Source organism: Dendroctonus ponderosae, unplaced genomic scaffold, assembly GCF_020466585.1.
Source record: "Dendroctonus ponderosae isolate FM_Combo_2020 unplaced genomic scaffold, Dpon_F_20191213v2 Dpon_F_20191213_6, whole genome shotgun sequence".
Classification (NCBI taxonomy): Eukaryota; Metazoa; Arthropoda; class Insecta; order Coleoptera; family Curculionidae; genus Dendroctonus; species Dendroctonus ponderosae.
The window spans coordinates 9,525,342-9,545,388 of NW_026018814.1; the positions used below are offsets into that span (position 1 = coordinate 9,525,342).

Sequence of the window (20,047 nt, forward strand, 5' to 3'; positions counted from 1 at the left end):
ATTATTGCCCTATTAGCATTTTACTAGGGCCAATAAAACTAGCGCGTGTTTCTTATCAGTTTCTTCGTATATCTAGTAGAATAACATCTCACTATCACTGTTTTCTATTCCTTCAACATAAATAATTTTTTCATCATATATTTTTGAACATATTGATTCCGAGCGAATGGTACACCCAGCCGTTTGTGAAGCTTATATGATACAAACCAAGTGAATGAACAATGCAAAAAACTGAAAGGTCAATAACAGACTCCAATATTTCATTTGTTAACCATAAATTACAAACTCGACATAAAAGCTATCGCATTGAATGCGCCTTTCCAATTTGCCAGTCACCATTAATATGCCATCATTTTTTGGTTTTTCAGTGTCATCCTTTAAAACGCTTTGCAAACATTGTGAGTTTTTAGAAAACACAACCATTGTATTTCCTTTTGCTGAATCTGTCAGTGCAAAATTACTGTTTCATTCATTGCCCTGAAGGCATGGGTTTTTACAACTTCAAGTTATTTAGTTCGAATCAAAGTGCAATTAGACCACAATAGAGCAAGCAGATTGTTTTACTGACCAATTATGTTCAATTTCTTTTTATTGGAATCTCGCCATTTCAAACATTGATATTTATTTAGTTGTTCCTGATTTAGGTAGATCATCAGGCGAATTAAACGCGCCATGCCCATATTGTTTTGCTTCAGAGCTATCGACAAAAAACAAAGCAGATAGTAAGAGCCTAATCTTGTCTTCCTATATTATATTTCTAGCCACACTTGAAATCGCTTGAAAATACAGCATGGTCATACATTCCTTTCATATTTTTGCAACTTGTTATATCATTTGCGACCCTCTCTTGTCTTTAAATTGAATTTTTTTTATCMCTGCAGAAGTGTATCGTGTCTGCTACAGGTTTAACCGGTTTTACTTCCTCTTCTCTAACGSCWTAGAGAWTGCTTCTTTCCAGGCCATTTTKTTTAATGTATCATATATGAAATTAGCTTGATGGGTTTAACTGTTATGYAGATGGTAAATGGCTCCTTMATGTGGATAGAATGGTTGCWATAAGCTACTTTAACTTAAAATTTATCTACAAGATGGACTTCAATCTCTTTGATTTCAAAAGTTTTTTTGTTTTATTTGCTGAGTTTCAATAACTACTAAAATATATTGACGTGCRAGCCTAAWTATTCCTAAGTTGGCGTCAATCGCATCTCATAAACAAGTTGCTAGCCGTAAAAGAGAAGCTCGATAGTAAAATTCCGGAAAGCTCCTTTTATCTGTTAAACGAATTCATAAAAATGATAATAAAATGAGATTAGAGAGAAGTTAAGTGCACGTTAAAGTAAAACAAATTCTCATAAACCGGTTGGTTCATTACAAGTTATAATTTCGAGTCAAATGAAATAAAACGTCAGGTAGTTTCATTTTGTCCATCAAGTAAAAAGTAAATATTGGACAATCCTGATGGCCGGATTTTACCTAAATACTAAACATAATCAATCACTAAAATGCTCACATACAGAAGTTTGGTATTTAGGGTAGCCATTTAATTCGAAAATTCCACTAAATTGATCACATAACTCTCCAATCTCACATGGGATATTTACTGTGTCGAATTTTAATGTAACTTTTTCACGCAATGTTTTTACACGAATGCGGCTGACATATTCGATGGAAATACAGTATAATAGGTAAAATGCCCTAGCGCCGATTCGTAAATGATTGGTTTAAGTGAATTTAATATTTTGCGATATTAAATGGACGTAAAAAGTAAAACAAGAAAAGTAACTCTATTAAAGTGTCTGCAGTTATTTAGGCATAAAGGACAATCTTTTTAAGTTTAGCAACGGGAGCCATCAATTTTTCTCAGAACGTATGGAGTTTATTGCTTTAACAGATAATAAGATAAATATATTCTGTTGTCTTCTGTTCCGTCTTTATGTTGCCAACAAACACCTCAAAAAAGTCAATTAATAGAATCATAATTATATTTTTTGAAACATATATTGTTAACCTGCTCTGAAGAACAAGGAGTAAAACAGAGCATAAACAAAAAAAAATGTATTTATTTATTTATTTAATTAACCAGATAATTACATATATCTTCTGTAAATAGGCTGGTGTGATGATATTATTTTTAAGGAGCAAATGAATGCAAACTAATTAAAATTGACTTAAAATAATTTATAAAAGTTCGATTTTGTGAAGAATTAGGAGTACCTACCTACTTGCTTATACTTTGCAGCAAAATCTGTTATTTTTCGGAAAATATTTCTCAAAATTCACTTTTGAAATGTTATTATGTTCACTTACACGAATGCTGAAATTGCTAAAATGGCTTCTCTTTGTGAGTTTGTCCACCGTAATTGTTATGTTGCCCGGCGAATTTCCGCTGAGATATTTTTTTAGTCATCCAGCTGGCAAAGCGAAAACCTTTAAGAGCATTTTTCCAACTACTTCCAGACAGGAACAGTTAGGAAAAGTTCAATTGCCGCAAGACGGTTAGAATACCTCAATAGGAGAAATCTATTAGATACGAAATTGAAACGGCCCTCACAGATGCCAGTGAACTTACTTTAAAGTTTCATTGTTAACAATAAGCCGCAATGATAGCACCTTAGGTTTTGAAAATATTTCATGGATTTGAGATTAATTTCTTTTTTCCTAACTTTGCTAATATTTTACGATAATGTTCAATTCTGCTGAAATGGCCTTTCGCTGTGAAACTTTTTATAAATTGCGTTGGCGCTCAAAGGTTGTTCTGAATTTAAAAAAAATTCGACTTTAATGTTGATTTCTAAAGCTACTTCCGCACTCAAGAATCAACTTGAAAAGAAAGAGGGGTCCAAATTTGTAATTTTGGGAAGAATTACGTTTTTCTTTTTAATTATGATTATATTTGGTCTGCTTAAAACTAATATTGTCGTAGTGGATTATAGGAAAGAATTAGATTTTAAGGGAAGCTATATTTTCGAATACATTTTTGACCAATCGTAATGAAATAAACGGTTTTTTTTTCAGAATGTGTCGGTGACTGTGTCAATTCTTACCTTGACTTTCATATCAATTGATCGATGGTATGCCATCTGCTATCCATTAACATTCAGATCAACCACAGCGAAAGCTAAGACAGCCATTTGCCTGATTTGGATTATTTCTTTTGTTTATGGTAAGTACAAATGTGTTTTAAAACAATTTTCCTAGCTTTAAAAGAAGTTAATAAAGCCACCCATAAAATGTGGGATGAGTTGAGAAAGTTACTTTATTGTTCGTAATTTTTATACAGTTTAGTTGGCGCAAAGTATACTTCTAAATTACACTTCCAATACTTACTAGGGGATTTTTAAACCTTTTAAGTAAAGGCGGGCTGGAAATACCTTGAGCAATACGTTCATTTGTTAGAGAAGCAAATTGTCAGTGTATTACAGATTTAAGATCAATAGGAGTTGGGACATTTTTATTCCATTTCCAGTTTACCAAATCCTATGGTAAAGCAATGAAACTTTGGCTTTTTTAAAGAAAATTTTCACAATAGGGCAGGTTAAGTTCTGGGGCTATTTCAAGGCATATGCCTGTATATTGCAAAATCCAGACAATTTATTCGAGCAGAGCAGCGTAAGCCTTGAGAATTTATTACTACAAATAGGTTCAAACCTATTGCGGATTATACTTCCATTGCGAAGAGATAACCGTTAGTTTACCCCGTTAGAACTCCAATTCCACTGGGACCAGGATTTTATATATTGTGCTACCTTTATATTGAGAGCTAGTCACTTAACAGTGTGGTGCTAGCACTTGATTAGTTTAAAACACAACTACTTTAAAATAAGAAGTTGTGCATTTTCCAAAAAAAGTTACTGCAATTTTGATCTAAAGTGTTCAAAATTTCTGTATCATTTCGTGCCATTTCACCGCTAAATGTTCAATCCATATTCGACAGTTTTATTTTACACTCTATTCAAATCCATAAATATGAAACTCATTCGAGCATAGAGGTCCTCTGAAATTCACTGAACATATTTTACGTGTGTCATAACACCATATGTTATTAATGGATTTGGATTTGAGCCATATATCTCCTGACATAGCTTTTTCATTTCTACCTGCAAACATTTGGGAAATAAAAATTTGGCCCCAGCATTAATCTTCTATCGTTGCAAAAAGTGGGTTTTAACATTGGAAGTTAATTTACTCTCTTTTGTGCCGAACTAGCTGGTTAATTTATTACCTTACTGAAGTTATAATACATAATGGATAACAATTGAAGCAGCGAAAAGGGGTCAAAAGATGTTTACTTTTTAGGAGTCGCTTAATCAGTAGATGGACTTGTGGCAATGTTTGACACAACATTGATTGAATTAACGCTTCGTGTTCAAGTTTTTTAAGAAGGCTATAATCCGAAGCACTAAGAAAATTAGCATCAAGCAATCAAATAAACTCCTTGAGAGTTTGGATATTAATTGGATGTGGTCCACTTGCAGTGCAATAAAATACATATATGAAATCCGCCACGTTCATTTTTGACCGTCAAATAATTTTATTTCGCCATATTTCATGATTTATGGCCAACTTTTACAAGTCATGTTCAATGAAAAGTTCTAGTTATTTTTGGAAATAATGCAATTCTGATGTTTCGAGTGTAAGGATGAACATAATGTTTGTTTGTTGTGACTTTTCTTTATATTTTTACCTTGAGCTAATTTTTTAATTAACTATTACCCATAAAATTCAAAGCTCTAAAACAACCGCGACTTTAGGCGTTGAAAATACATTCAGGTTCGTAAATCAACGACACTTTCACATAAATATTTTTTATTGCAGATATTTTTCTTTGCAACAGGTAAATTTCTTAATTGTAAAATCTCACTCTTAATTGGCATTTAAGATACTAATAATCATAATCCTACAGTTAACATATCACCAATACAACCATAAAAACTAGCAGAGAGTTTAGTACCGTTCAACCATAGTTAGCTTAATATTGTCCCCTGTGATTGCATGGAACTGGAAATGAGGCCTTGCTTCTGATCTGGACGATTCATCTCCACTTTCTCTCGAATTTTGCAGTTCTATGTTGGTTATGATGTGACTTAGACTAGAGCGGCCATCTAAACAAATAATTTATTCTCATAATATCATATYKCTAACTAATTGTAATTATTAAAACATTTYCATATGATATTTTCAACGAATATTATTGCTGAYGGCAATCAACAGTTGCGTTTGACGAAAYAATTAACTCCCCAATTTTTCATAAACTGAAATAACGTATTTTAAAACCTGAAATTTTTTAAATATTTCTATYGCAAAATATGACCTAATTAATTAATGGWAGAAGATATACGGCGCGTATAAACCAAGTAGATAAAGACTATCGCTTCACACTAATATTCATCATGCTCACAAAACRCGATACGCTTWTGATTAAGTTTTAACAATCTTGATTTTCGTTAGAGTTACCTTAATCCTTTGGAAATAATGTGAATAACATTATTTTAAAGGCCTTCCTTTAAGAGTCCGTGGGTAGTTATTTAGAAATTGTCTCATTTTTGATTGCCGATTTCTCAGTTTCAGACTCTAGAAATCCAGTATTAAATTAATTTCAGTTAAATGCTACATTCGAAAATACTGCAATTTGGTGCAAAATTCTTCTTAAAGACTGTGAGGGCAACACGCACAGCAAAAATATATTAGCAAGTTTTATTTTTCCATGAATAAAAAGATTAAAATAAGGAATAACGATAGCATTATTCGACGGGAAACTTTCAGAAGTTAAATGCAGGGCAAGTATTTTATATGGCTAATTTTCGTTCATTGAAAGGTTTTTTATCATGGTCAATTTTACGTGATCTTTAGACATGTATTATTTTTAGTTTGTTTTCAGTGTCAGTTCGGTTGATTGGTTTAGTTATTGTGCTAACTTGTGCGGTAATGTGTTCTTTGGTTAAGAATGTGATTTTCAGCTTTTATATTTTTCCAGTTGAATTCAGTGGATATATGAACGTCTTGTTCATTTAGAAGCTTATTATTAATTTTGAAAAAGCTTTCGTAACTTCAGCCTTTAACTAAACTTTAATTGGGGTCATCCTGCATAATTAGTAGTCAGTAAAGAAAAAATAAAGTGATTTTTATAGTCTTTCGGGCTAATCGACGCAGGCAGCAATACCCATAAAAATTACTGTTCCATTTCAACCTTACTTCCGTGTATTTTTGCTTACATCAATCTAACATCTAATTGAAATATTTCGGATGTTTCCTTATCCATATGATATGTCTGAAACATCAAAGTCAATATATGTGGTAGCTGGGAAACGTGTTTCGAGTAGGTATATAAAATGTATTTGCTGTTTTATTTTTAAGCTTGTGGAGGCGCATGGCATGAAAATTTAAGCCTCTTTTATGATGTTCAGGTTAATACAACAATAATATCATGTGGATTATAGGATTATTATAAATGTTACTTTTCACATTAAATGTCATTGAATGCGACAAAATTAAAAATAAACGAGAATTTTTCTGAATAATCCAGTTTTCTGAGCTCCCTTAATTTTAATAAATTTACAATAGATCATGATAGAGATTTGTACGATAAAGTCATTAAAATAATTCCCAAAATACAGATCAACAAACCACATAGCTTTCTGCTTGGGAAATATAATTAAAAACTATTAATTATTTTTATAAGGTTCCAAAGACGTTGTAAGTTGAATAAAAGCGCACACACACTTTCTCGCCTCACCGGTTCAACAGCTTCAAGAAATAAATTACAGTGGTAACAAAGCTAGATAGCGACATGTTTATTGCATTTAATTTATTAAGTAATCTTGCTTTAAGGTAAGGGGAGATTTTGGGCTTTGAAAATTACAGGAAAGCTGCGTTTAAGATAAAATGGGTGAGTTATGTTTGGGCCTTACTTAATGGCTGTAATAGAAATTTACGATCTGTTGTAGTACCTCTGATGTTTATTTGCCACACCCGATGTACCTAATCCGTAATTTACAGAAATTTGTCTCGCTGACATGCAAAGTCGTATAGGTCGGACTGTTAATTTATAATTTGGAATTATTTTCGCAGGTCTACAACAGAAAATTTTAATAAGAAACAAGACTCTCATGTTCAAAWTTTCAGTCAAGCGAATATTTTTCATCCAGTTAGTTGGGTTATAGGACCTCAAAGTTTGGGTATTTTTTGAATTCCTGGGAACGTTTTTGTTGGTGAAATTCTGCATGTTTGAACACTTTGCCCGGGAGCCCACGTGTGCAAATTTTTGCTGGCTGTTTCTTTTTCAAGAAAAAGTCGAGTAATACTCAATGTGCCAGGAGCGCTTAGTCCTTTGGGTAAGTTTCCACGAAAAGTCGAAAATGGGCAGTAAATTTGCCTAAGTTTAAATGATGTAATTTAAATGTGGAAATCGCTTGGGTCATCGCCCACATTTTATCACTTATGTCACCCTATTTTCATTTTTTAAATAACTGTATTCAAACTTAAAGTGCTAACCATGTTTTATATAAATTAAAGTTTTTACTGCACTCTATAAATGCTCCATATTGACATTTTCTAAACAAAACTCTTGTGAATTCTGGCCTTAATTATGAGGAAACTTTGTTCTGAGCGTTACCAAGATATTCAGCCTAAGTACATTTAATTTCTGACCTCRTCGGCCCAACTCTTGGTAGGTTTTTATTAATTGAGGCTAAAGAAATAAAAGCTCAGAGCCTACACTCAGACTGACAAAAACATTGACATTTTTTTWATAATTTGTTTAACTTTTAATATGTTTGGTAAAACGTATAGATCAGGCACTAATAAATTAAACAAATCTAATAAATCACACAAAAGCTGCCGTATAATTCCCTTGCATTGTGCAAARTTCATTATTAAGCAGTAATAATATTTAGATAGTGAGTAGAAAGTATTTCAATTAAAGGTGATATTAGAACGTATTGTGCMCACATCTCTTTCACTAATACCGCAGTTATTGAGAAGGCGATCATGAAAAACTACAGAAAATATTTTTRTTCCAGAGTAATAGCTGATATTGCCTATTTTTGGTTCTTCAGATTTGACATAAAAMCCCATAGAGCACATGTGCTGTTCATTCCTMAAAATAAAGTCCCTTCGGTCAGTGATTTATATTTTGTCTTATTGTCTATATTTTTCTCATTTTAGTTTAATAAAATATTTGAAGATTGAAAAACAGCTGCGTAGCAAGACAATCAAGGCTCAGTTGAAATATGGATTTTTCAACATGGCAACAAGGTCCAGGCAAGTTGGTCCAAGGTTTTGATAACATTTATCGACTTGGGTGAACTTCATTCGAGTAATTAATTGATTTATTTTTCAACGTCATACATTGTAATATTTATTAGCTACTGTATTATGCTTTGACACATACCTGAAGGTTTATTTATAGATAATAGTTGAAATGTTTTAATATCATTTAAAAAAACAATAGTTCCACACTCAATCCATCCATTTGAAGTGTTTTAGTAAATCATTACATCCAAGATAATCCAATATGTATATATGCATTTGCTAAATAATTGGGTTTTTCTGCCTTAAGTTGCCTATGAAGTTTTAACTTCAACATGGACTTTTTTGAACTTCTGATCTTGAGATTCAAACAAACTTTATTTGAGTCCAACTACGAGCATGATAAAGTTTCCAAAAATTTCCATTTGTTCATTTACCACTCGATAGGAAATTTATGTGACGTACTTATTTTTTAAGAAAACAATGATGAACAAAATAAAAATGAGACTAACTACGCCTTTAATCGAAACTAAACTGTTTGAAGCAATGAAATTTTTTCCACTTCCAAAGTTACGATAAATCTGGCTGCGTAACATCCATTTGGTTGTTTTGCTAAATGAAATTTTGTAACAGTGATTGCACAATCAAAGAGTTATAGTGAAACTTTACGACTTTCTATCCATCATTTTAAACTACTTCAAGAATCTGAAGTTTTCTTGCAGATTTATTATTACATTCATTCCCAGTCTAGACTGTCATGGCAAACCCGAGAAGACAAATATTCTGTTAATTTTTCAAATTATTAACGCCATTTCAGCGCCCGCATTAAAAACAAGACAAAATTATTCCGTGACCAAATTCAGTAATTAAATTTGTACCGATTTAATTAACGGCGAGAAAACCGTTTATAAGAACTTTCTAGACTAATTCCTTCAGGTGTTTTTCAACGACATATTTAAACAGCTTCGAGACTGCAAGGTTTTCATTTCATGTTAATTATGCAGCGTACATTTTTAGTTTAATTCGAAGCGAATATTAGAAATGCAACGACTTAATTACTCGTAAATATCAGCAAAGCAATCGGGTTTCAGAGGCTTTATTTGCAGGTGGAAATTAATCATCAGGAGTCAAATTTAAATCCAGAATGTCATTGTGGAGCTAATCTCAAACAAAATTTGCATTACCGACGATTAAATGGCAATACTGTTGCAATTATTTATGCACAACTAACCTCTATTGCGTCTGCAGAAAAATGTTAGTATTCCAGCAATAATCAATGAAGCCAGAACAATAACTGCTACTGAGATCCACAAATATAAACGAGTACAGTCTGGAGTAGGTGGTGGTGGTGGTTCGAGCAAGGCTAATGTACCAAGCTGAGATTCATCTTCCGAAGAAGTTTTAAGATTCATTTGAGTTTCTTCAATCACTGCGCTTAAGACTCTTAGCGGTTTCATTTTCGGAACGCCTGGAAAACAAAAATATTTACCAACTAACAAATGCAAATTTCCTTTTCGTTTAGATATACTCATTTATTATAAGCTCGAAAGCCAATTTCCCTTACAAACCTTTGTTTCAAATTTATCTGGGACAAATAAAGTCTAAAAGTCTAAGTTGTTTACTTGGAAAAGACTTCTCCGATTAATCTTATAGACACTCTAATTTTTACAAAATAAAACACTTGGATATCTGGAGTTTTATCTCTAATGTCATCAAAGGCATCGGAGATAAGTTCCAGTGTTATCATAATTTATTATAATCCAACTTGTAAACAAACTTTTATCGTCAAACTAAAATTAGCTCATTCATAAGTTGATCTTGTAAAAATCGTATTCATTGTTAACTGTGTAAACTTTCAGTAGGAAATCTGTAATATTTATTTATGAAAATTGTTTCCGTGTCCTACCTATACATATACATCCTACGCAGTGCGAAAAATGTGATGGAAAGTTCATACATTTGAGACTTTTTTAATATCTTTGATTTTGTCGAGAACGGTTTGATAAACCCGTTTAGTTTCTCGTGTTACCGGGAAAAACAACGATTAATTTTATCTTTGGAATACATTTGAGAATCAAAGAATGGAAATAATAATATTAAATTAGAACTGAATAAATAATATTTTTTTGATTTTGGTCATATATAGTCATATTTAGGCCTCGCTGTTGTTTCATTGTTTTAAATAATTCACTTGAGACACTTCAAATAATTAATGATTTAAATTATGTACAGTCGAATTGAAATATTGACTGTTGAGGTGAAGTTTGGTCACTTTGCTTGTGTTTTTTGAAAATTAGAAACGCGGTTTTTGAAAACACACTGTAATTTTTTCAATAGTCTTGATTACATTTGATTCAAATTTCATACGCCAAGCAAATACTTCATTTGAAATGAAGAAAAGTTAAGAAAACCAAGTGAGAGACAAAATCATTGCAAATGATGAAAATGTTTGTGCAAACGATAAATAATGGAATGGAGGTTTTAATGAAAAAAGCATTATTAAAGCATCGTTCATACATTTGTTTAATAGATTTAAAAAAATATGAGTTATTCTTATTGCTCAAATATTTAAATATCAACTTCGTCCATTTTTGCGCACAATTTCAGCCTCTTTCTAGCTGACAAATTTTAACCTTCATATAAATAAAAGTTGTTAAATTGATGGCTTGGATATATTTCCAGGTCCTCTTTGATTTGCTGGGTATTATGATGTGCGTTTCAAGCACACCAAATTTTGCTTATGGATTTTACTATTAAGGTTTACTATTGTGGAACTATTATGGTTACAGTAGAGCTTTGCCAGATAAAAGTAAAGTAGGTAAATGTGACTTATTCACTTAAGCTCAAAAATCCCAAACGTATATAAGATTTTTTTCATGCATTATTTTTACAAAATTTTGTTTTATTGTAAACGTAAACATATTTCATTATTTTCTTCAAAAATCGTAAAAAAATTAAAAAACGTTTCAATAAATTGTGCATAGTAACAATCTCAAGCGCCCATTATATCGCTTGCTCACCGTAATAATTCTAATAAGAGGGATTGAAAACGGACTCTTTTAAAATAGCCAGTTTCATTGGTGATAATGAATTTGATTTCCTTAAATAAATATTTTTTGTATTTGATTTTCTATTAACACTTACATAAATTGGCTCAGCAACAAGGGAATCTTAGCTGTGATTATCTAAAATAAACAACAGAACGGAATGAGGATCTATTCATTTATTTTACAGGTGATTTTTTAAAGCTTATCAGACATCTTGGTAATTTTACTTTGGTTTTATCAAATTAGTATTAGGAGCTGCGCACGATATTTAAGAATAGTTTTTTCTGTATCGGAGTAGTAATTATTGGTTCATTAATACATTCAGACTTTTCCTTCACCATTACTTTCACCAGTTTTATTATTTTCAAATTAATACACTTAATATTCCATTGACTTCCATTATTTGCCGAATACTCAACTTTTATGCTTGAATCAAGTTTCTGGGATTCCAGTCAACATTAGCTTGCAATAACTCAATAAATAACGATCACGTTTTGTCTAATACGCGTTTGATTAAACTTTTGTTTTGCATAATGCTAATATAATAGTCAAGGAAAACAATTGTCGCAAACAAAGAACTCATGGGATGCCTCCATTTAAAAAACTAAATAAATATGAAATATATTTTATATAAATAAATAGAAAAATAGATTTTCAATCAAATTCTATGGATCTGTAAATAACCCTCTATCAGTCCAAATGTGAAATATGAAAATAACTTGAGCTTTTACAGCAAATATCAACACTTAAATTTTTTTTAAAATCTAAGCTCTTTGTTGCCTTGAATCTTCTATTCATCGAGAGATCAAGGTGTAAAATATATTATTTACAAAAAACAGCTCCAATAGTGACGGAAACTAGAAATATTTCTTCTTCAGTCGAATTTGAGTTGAATTTGCTAAAGTGTGATACTCAAATGTATACAATATAATTTAAATCTTTCATAACGAAAATTCCTAAGCTTGAAAAGAAAGCTTGCAGGTATCTCCGAGTTTCCCTTAATGAAGAACGAAATATTTTGTGTGCATAATGGAAATTAAATTATACTACAATGTGCGTACAGATAATAAATTTATCAGCACGGATATTTATCTATATTTTTATTTTACAAACTACTTCGTACATTATGAGAAACCGGTTATTTAAAAAAAAATTGACAATTTGAAATACAATTAAAGAATGCGAGATAAATTTGAACAAAACAATTATCGGTGAAAAGCGTTTTAAACTAAAAAATGTCTTATAGATATCTACATTAGCTGCTCCTACATCTAAATATTCTACTAATAAGCAACATGTGCTTTTATAAAAATCTTAATAACTGAATTTAGGCACATTGTGACAATTTCTGATGCAACTATTAACGTACGTGCTTACTTACTTTTAAATCTAAGTTCAATTGGCATAAAGAGATAGACTCTATTTCACACTTCACGCAAACTGTTCAATCGCCCTATTCCGCTCTAGAGTGACTCATTCCTGTTTTTTTTATTCTGCACTGCCCGTCACAAAAAAACTACGACATCTGTGCCAATTAATGTTAAGAAACTTTCAATCTATATATCATTTAAACTTAATGCTTTCAAACATCCTTAATAAGCGTTATACCTGGATATATACGTGCAAAACGTGCAAACTATTGTTTCGTTTTATCTGTTACGTTTCAATGATAAAGGCATTCATTTTTCATTTCGCTAATCAGTTAAAGCGTCGACGCGACTGGGAATATTAAAGCAAATATTAAGCTATCACATAGATAACGTTTAAGATTAAGACGAGGCGTTATTGTCGATAAGTGGATGAATTTTATCAAAAATAGGAAAAAATCAAATGTCATATATTATAAAAATTAATCGGTTAAATAATTTAAGTTAGGTACAAAGTCATCGAAAATCATTGATGCAAATGTAAACTGCCTAAAAAAATTAAAAATAATAATACATTGTGAGGGCGAGACTGATGTGAGGTTAACGCAAGTCCTAATTTACCTTTACAATAGAGTAGAAATACGAGGAATACAAGGGAATAGTTAAATTTCAAAATAAAATTTAATTTTTGCATTAAGCTGTTAATGTTGTCTAAATTCTCCCACTTCAAACTTGAAAGTAAAGAATATTGAAAGTTAGTTAGGTAAGCTTTTTAAAATAATTTAATGCCTGTTTACGGAAAACTTATGTAATTACTTACACTCAATACGGGCCAACTTTGTTCATAGTTTCGAGATAAAATGAGTGTTCTCGAATCACAGCTGTAAGCAGCATCTTTTGAAACTTCAAAGTGTAAAATTTCATTGCAATTTAAACGACACCAAAGCAACCCATTCGAGTAGTAAGGATATTTTCTGGTATTTCTGGTATATAATGGTCTAATCGACTTCGGGCTGCTGCTGCAATTTTCTGAGTGAATAATGATGAACAAATATACAACATGCAAGAGAAACATTCAAAGTTTAGAGTAGTAGACGAGAAAATAATATATTATATGTTCGCTTTTTATGCATACCTACGGGCGAGGCTTCTGCACCTCATTATTTTGCAACCCTGTTAAATATTCTTCTATCACCATGAACAGTGGAAATTAGAATTGTGGAAGCAGAATCAGAAACAACAACTGTTTTTTATTTCAGTACATCAGGAGATGCATTGTTTTCTAAGAAATCATGGGAAACTTAGAAAAGGTCTTAAGATTTTTTCAAGTTTCCACTCCACAATTTTCAGTTTTTTTGGACCATACCTCTTACCATTTTTATAAAATTCAGTTCAGAGATCCCGATGAGAAACATTAGTGTGAAAATATATACAATAGATTTACAATTTAGACAAATTACGACGTTAAATCGAAATATACTCGGCTTATATAAACTACTGTATTAGTATTTTAATTATTACACTTTATTTGTTTCCTGAGAAATGGCGATTTGCTACACCAGCAATTTGTTTATACTGATTTGATTTATGATTGTATGAAAAACCCAGTACTTAATTATGACAAAACTGTTTGAGAGACTGTTCATCTAAGCCACTAAATATTCAGTAAATCTTAGTAAATAATCGAAAAACTTTGTAAAGGGATATTGCCAGACAACAGTGAACAAAAGCTCATTAGTAGATGATTATGCTTTCGTGGAGGTTACGTTGCTTATAATTATTTATCAATTAAGATTTAATTATTTACCTCACGCTTTTCACCGAGATTACTGCGCATAAATCGTATAGAAAGGCGTAAGAAAAGAAAATATCTCCATAAATTGTATTGGGTTTCAACTAATTTTTCCACTTCGTTTATCATGTCTGTAACATTCAACGATCACATTACAGTTTAATATACAGGGTGTCCCGTAAACTCATGATCAAAAGTGTACTGCGATATTCTTTGGACCCAAAGAAGACGATCTGACCTAACTTTTATTAACAAGAAATGTGTGGCTCCTCTGCTATTGATGGTCACAGTTCTTCAACAAATTTATCGTTTTTGAAATCTCGGGAGAATGGTACGATTTATTTTAGTGAAACTTGCTGTGAATTTGTTCTTATGTAAGACTCATATTTTGATGAAACAATCGAGTTCAGCCGTTTTGGACAAGTGGTGAATTSTTGAGTGTCGTGGTACAAGAACTACCAGAACTTTTGAGTTGGAGGATSAAATCAACTCATYTTTTTTAGGTTGATGCACTAAYCATTTATTCACAATTTTGGGCTMTTWGWAAAATCTTGTAGCAYTCATAGTTTTTGCGAAAAAATATATTTCTGTTTCCTTGCCACTTAACAATGTTAGACATTAACTGCATATATCGCGATACGAAGCATAAAATCATTGTCAATCAATCTCAAAAATTCGTTTTGACTTAGTGTTTTGCGAAGACAATTTGCGTGAAAGCGTACGCGTTTACGCGGCGCATATTTACAGTAAATGTCTAGCATTTCTAAGTGACTAGAAAACAGACATATTTTTTTMCTCAAAAACTATGAATGCTACAAGATTTTACGAAGAGCACAAAATTGTGAACAAATGATTAGTGCATCAACCTAAAAAAATGAGTTGATTTCATCCTCCAACTAAAAAGTTGTACCACTTGTYCAAAACGACTGAACTCGATTGATTCATCAAAATGTGAGTWTTACATAAGAACAAATTCACAKSGAGTTTCACTAAAATAAATCGTACCATTCTCCCGATATTTCGAAAAAGATMATTTTTYTGAATAAATTTKACCATCAATAGCAGAGGAGMGAGACATTTTTGGTTAATAAAARTTAGRTCAGATGKTCCAAAGATGGTCTTTTGKTYCAAAGAATATCGCAGTACCCTTTTGATCKTGAGCTTACGSGACACCCTGTATAGAGTGGAAGCAGATCTGTTGACTAGCTGCTGCATTTTAACTTTTTCATAAGGTGCATTTGTCTTAGAATTCTCAATTTTCTTCCAAGGAATAAACAGTTATTAAYTTTAACAAATATTATATAACTTGCATATTTCTAATGCAAAGAAATTTGCATTAGTGCAAATTGCAAAAAATGCAAAGGTGCTCTTAGAAATACTAGGTAAAGGAACAAKAAAAGTGTMTTTGAAACTGCTGGAAATTGTGATCTAGATGTAAGGATTCCTCGGAGCGAAGCTGTAAAGAAGCATTATTTCCTATAAAGTAATTGCTTGGCTTTCMKCCTTAGGGCGGCCCCAAATAGTAAATTATTAATTTCGTAAACTTAAGCTTCAACYAGTAAMAAGTATGAAAAGATCCAGRACTTTCAACAATTAAAGTATCGTAACCCCAAGCCAACCAGTTTATGTGAGCAAAAATTTTAACGGTTGAGACCTTTAAAGACTTCCAAAACCTTATACGAATTTTTGCACCGGTRGAAAATAGCTAACTGCAATATTCTAATATTTTAAACTATTAACATCTGGAATCCTAAAGCGACTAATAGAACATRWTTTTATTCCGCTGATTGAGCATTTTGTGAGCTATCTACCGGTAATAAAATGTTTAGGGCCGGAAGTGCTTCGCCTCCTATAATAATAAATAACTCTATATTTCCATATTTGAGAGCAAATGGCTAGTAGTAAGGACCGTTTCGATAGAGCTTGTCGCCAACTATTTTTCGCATAAAACTTCAACTCACATTCGTTTTTAAATAATCGAGTATATTGACTAGTTTTAAATTTCCTCCATGCATGCAGTTCCTTTTACGCATTTGTACTTACGCGTTTTGTACTCCAAACAATGCAATACTAAAATTCATCAAATTGTTGTTTTATATTGAATTTGTTACGTAGATGTTTAATTCGAAGCTAATGAGATTAAACTCATTCTGAAACAAGAACTTAGTAGATAGGAACAGTTTTTTTTATAACCGTGTTAATCCTAATTTAGAAGTTAATGGCACAAGGACTTTAAAAGTTAATATTGAAAAAGCTCACACAATAAGCTCATAATGCGGTGAGCCTATAAACAACGTTTCTCCGTGTTTTCGATGCCAACTCGTAATTAAAAGCTTTATTAAAAGTCATTAAAATCCTCAGTTATCAACTATTTTTTACGAATATAATTAAGGTTTTTTTATTATTTTATCATCAACCTAACTAGAAGAAGAAATTATTTTGTGCATCATTTTTAATGCCTTTTAACTAATTTTAGTTCAATTATCCTTCTTGCGAGAAATTAATTTGTTTTCATGCGCTTTCTTCAACAATTTTATTTCTTTTTAGTCCAGGCTCTAGCAATTATGAATGGAAAAAATATATCAAAATCGAGTTCTACAACTTCTAATTACCGCATCTTATTTTCTGTATTCTTTTGCTCCGCTGTATGATATATGATAGTTAGTACATAAAAATTGTTTGAAAAGAAAATTTAGGTTAGTTTGAATAATTAGCAAAGGATTGCGATTGGAAGAATTAAAATTGTACACCTATTACTGTTGAATAAAACGCTCATTTTGTGCCCAAAAATTGATTTTAGTTAGTAGTAATAATTCGCTTTAATAAGAGGGATGAATGTTTGTCGAGAAATATATTGAATAAATTTGAAATTTTGTATTTATGTATGCAGCATACAATAGAGACCAGGCATCCAAACAACGCCAAGCTGCGACATTGATCTGCTCCCACTAAAATATGTTCTGTAATTACAAATGTAGACGCTTTGTTATCTGCGGTCTACTAAACTACATGGATCTTTATGACAGGCATTTCCAACTAATTTATTTACTGATCATTCTGTAAGCACTGTGTGATGTATGATACCAAGTATATTGAGCTTTTTAAATCAATCACATAATAATCCCCCAAATGTTTGATCAGCAACAGATGATTTAGTGCCCATTTTGGATGGTTTTTCAATCCTCTGTTACCTATTTATCTTATGCTTTTCCAATTGTTGCCTAATGACACTGATGGTCTATGTTATCTTAGCAATGTAATTTGCCGATTATACAGTATTTTTTTTATTATGCGAAAGAAGTGTGATGCCAGCTATAATCATAATTCATCTGAGCGATAATAGGAAAAATATGGGAGCGCAAAATCACTTCACTTCGAACAAAGCAACATTTGGTGTGGGCTTCTACTAAGTCCAAGTTACAAAGCTTTTGACAGCGGAAAGTTGATGATTGTGTCGCTTTAACCCTCTGGAATATTTCCCGCAATAGCTAGAACTTGGTAGAAATGCATGATAACTAATTCAAATATTTCTATTTTCAGAAATACCGGAAACAATATATCTAGTTGCAAAGCAACACAATGGATACGACATCTACTTTACCCAATGCATAGCGACATGGGGCGATTATATTGACACTATCTTCATGATAAGCCGAATGGTATTATGCTATTTTTTGCCTCTCATACTTATGTCAATAGCCTATTTTCAAATCATCAAGATTCTCTGGAGATCGGACAATGAGCAACATCAAGGTGATTATGAACTTCAATTTATTTGATCGAGTCGTTTTCAGTCATTACCAACAATAATTTTATTAATTATACCACCACACGTATGGCTTGTGTTAAAATCTTATCTTAAGTAAGATCCTTTTAGCAACAAGCGTCGCCAACTGATACGTATATACACGTCTGATTGTCTGGATAACGCATGCACTTTAAAATTGTGTATCTAAATATGTTCCATAAATCTAATATAACCTTTATCATCAATAATATGAGTGGAATAAATTGCGTTAATTTCAGGGATTATGTCAGCTACATCTGCAATTCATGAACATACCATACGTTTAGTAATTTTAAATTAACGGTTTTGTTTACAAAACAATTTATTTATTTTTCATTACTGCTTAAAAGTACAAATACTTTGTATGTACCGTCAGTTGCCCGTCTTTTCGTCTATATATTTGAAGCCTTACATAATATTATGCGTGTTTGACAAATATTAATCACTTATAACTTCTGAATCCGCATGCATGATCCATATAATACTGGAATGCTGAATGATTAAGGATTTTATTTGTTGGAATAATTTATTTAAATTTTCCAGCTGGTGTTTCTGGCTCATATCGATCTGGACAATCAGGAAACACATTTTCGATGAACATGAATACGACCACAGAGGGACAGTTAAGATCGAGGAGAAAAGCAGCCAAAATGTTAGTTGCAGTCGTCGCTATGTTTGCCTTCTGCTTCTTTCCTATTCATTTGCTGAATATCTTACGGTAAGTTTAATGTGAATAGTTTTTACTTACTGAGGCGGTTGCAATCGTTTAAACCTATAATAGTCACTTTTTATGGTTTATATTTGTTAGTTTTATTCTTTCGTGATATTTTAGATCACATTTCTTATAATGGTCACTTAGAATTAGATCAAACTCCAATTTGCTGCATCAATCAGGGACAGGTAATGTTCTTCAAAAACTCAAGGCGAAGTCTTTTAGTAACAGAAAAGTTACAGCAATTATTTATTAGTTTGTAGTTACCCAATGCCGATGTCGATATTGTTCAAAATTTAATCCGTATCCTTAAAAAAATATGAACAGGCAAAATGTAGGAAAATGGTAACTTACGAATTTATATCTATTAATAAATACATTCTCTTGCACCTAAATTTGGAATTTGCACAGTTTAAATGTTGAAGCAAGTCTTCAACACTTCTAATTACCGTTATCTGGTGTTTTAAGCAGAAAAGCGTAACATTTTTATTTTATAAGACCTGTGAACGTTATGTACCCAAAAGACAATTAAATCTAATATGAACATTACCAAAATATTTTATATTGATTATAATTGAATTATCTAGCTGTATCTCCAAGTCCGCCTTTATCCTGTTATTTGATTATTTTTTACCTTTTCGTCTTTAATCTGAAATTAATATAAGAACATAAGGGCTTGTGTATTGACTAAAAATGTTTAGTTTTGTGATCGGTTCTTGGGGAAAAACGGGAGGAATTTATTTTCGTTTTTGTTCCGAATTCGACGCTGAAAAAAGTTTTTGTAAAATTTTTACTTTTTGCCTCCATATCGTCAGTATTTTTAAGTGAAACTACAATAGAGCGTTTTTGAGAAGAAAGTAAAGTAAAAAACAAATTTAGTCAAATCTAAAAAACCATATTTTCTTAACAACTCTACAGTCTTCAGAGGTATGGAGGTGACGAGATTTCCAAATAATCTGTTATAAACTTCCGCTTATTGAGTTCGTTTTTTGATATAAAATTAGTTGATTTTTGCTACAAATTCGAAACTGGAAAGGGATTTCCAAACTTTTTACAAAGCGACGAAGGATTCGAAATTTATTTCATAATCGTAAC

The 20,047-nt window shown here is 31.6% G+C and overlaps 2 protein-coding genes across 9 annotated transcripts in view; one reads left to right on the forward strand and one right to left on the reverse strand.

Annotated features, from left to right (window-relative positions):
- LOC125502309 (orexin receptor type 2-like) overlaps positions 1–20,047 on the forward strand; it is a 90,064-nt gene that overhangs the window by 58,560 nt on the left and 11,457 nt on the right. For both annotated transcript variants that reach the window (XM_019915462.2, XM_048667237.1), the window contains 3 exons: positions 3,016–3,163; positions 17,994–18,206; positions 18,784–18,958. In XM_019915462.2, the coding sequence (XP_019771021.1) occupies positions 3,016–3,163; positions 17,994–18,206; positions 18,784–18,958 (536 nt within the window). The remainder of the gene's footprint in view (positions 1–3,015; positions 3,164–17,993; positions 18,207–18,783; positions 18,959–20,047) is intronic.
- LOC109545000 lies at positions 4,790–13,005 on the reverse strand. 7 transcript variants are annotated; one of them, XR_002172628.2, is made up of 5 exons: positions 12,676–13,005; positions 11,392–11,432; positions 9,479–9,715; positions 5,455–5,571; positions 4,790–5,102 (listed from the first exon to the last, which is right to left on the reverse strand). XR_002172628.2 is itself a non-coding variant. In XM_019915465.2 (4 exons), the coding sequence occupies exons 3-4, from the start codon at positions 9,702–9,704 to the stop codon at positions 4,945–4,947; spliced, it is 384 nt and encodes a 127-aa protein (XP_019771024.2). In that variant the 5' UTR covers positions 9,705–9,715; positions 11,392–11,432; positions 12,903–12,991; the 3' UTR covers positions 4,790–4,944. The 7 variants fall into 7 exon arrangements, 5 of the variants coding, with proteins under 5 accessions (XP_019771024.2, XP_048523196.1, XP_019771026.2 ...); XR_002172626.2 differs by lacking the exon at positions 11,392–11,432; XM_019915465.2 differs by lacking the exon at positions 5,455–5,571 and having other exon boundaries at positions 12,903–12,991.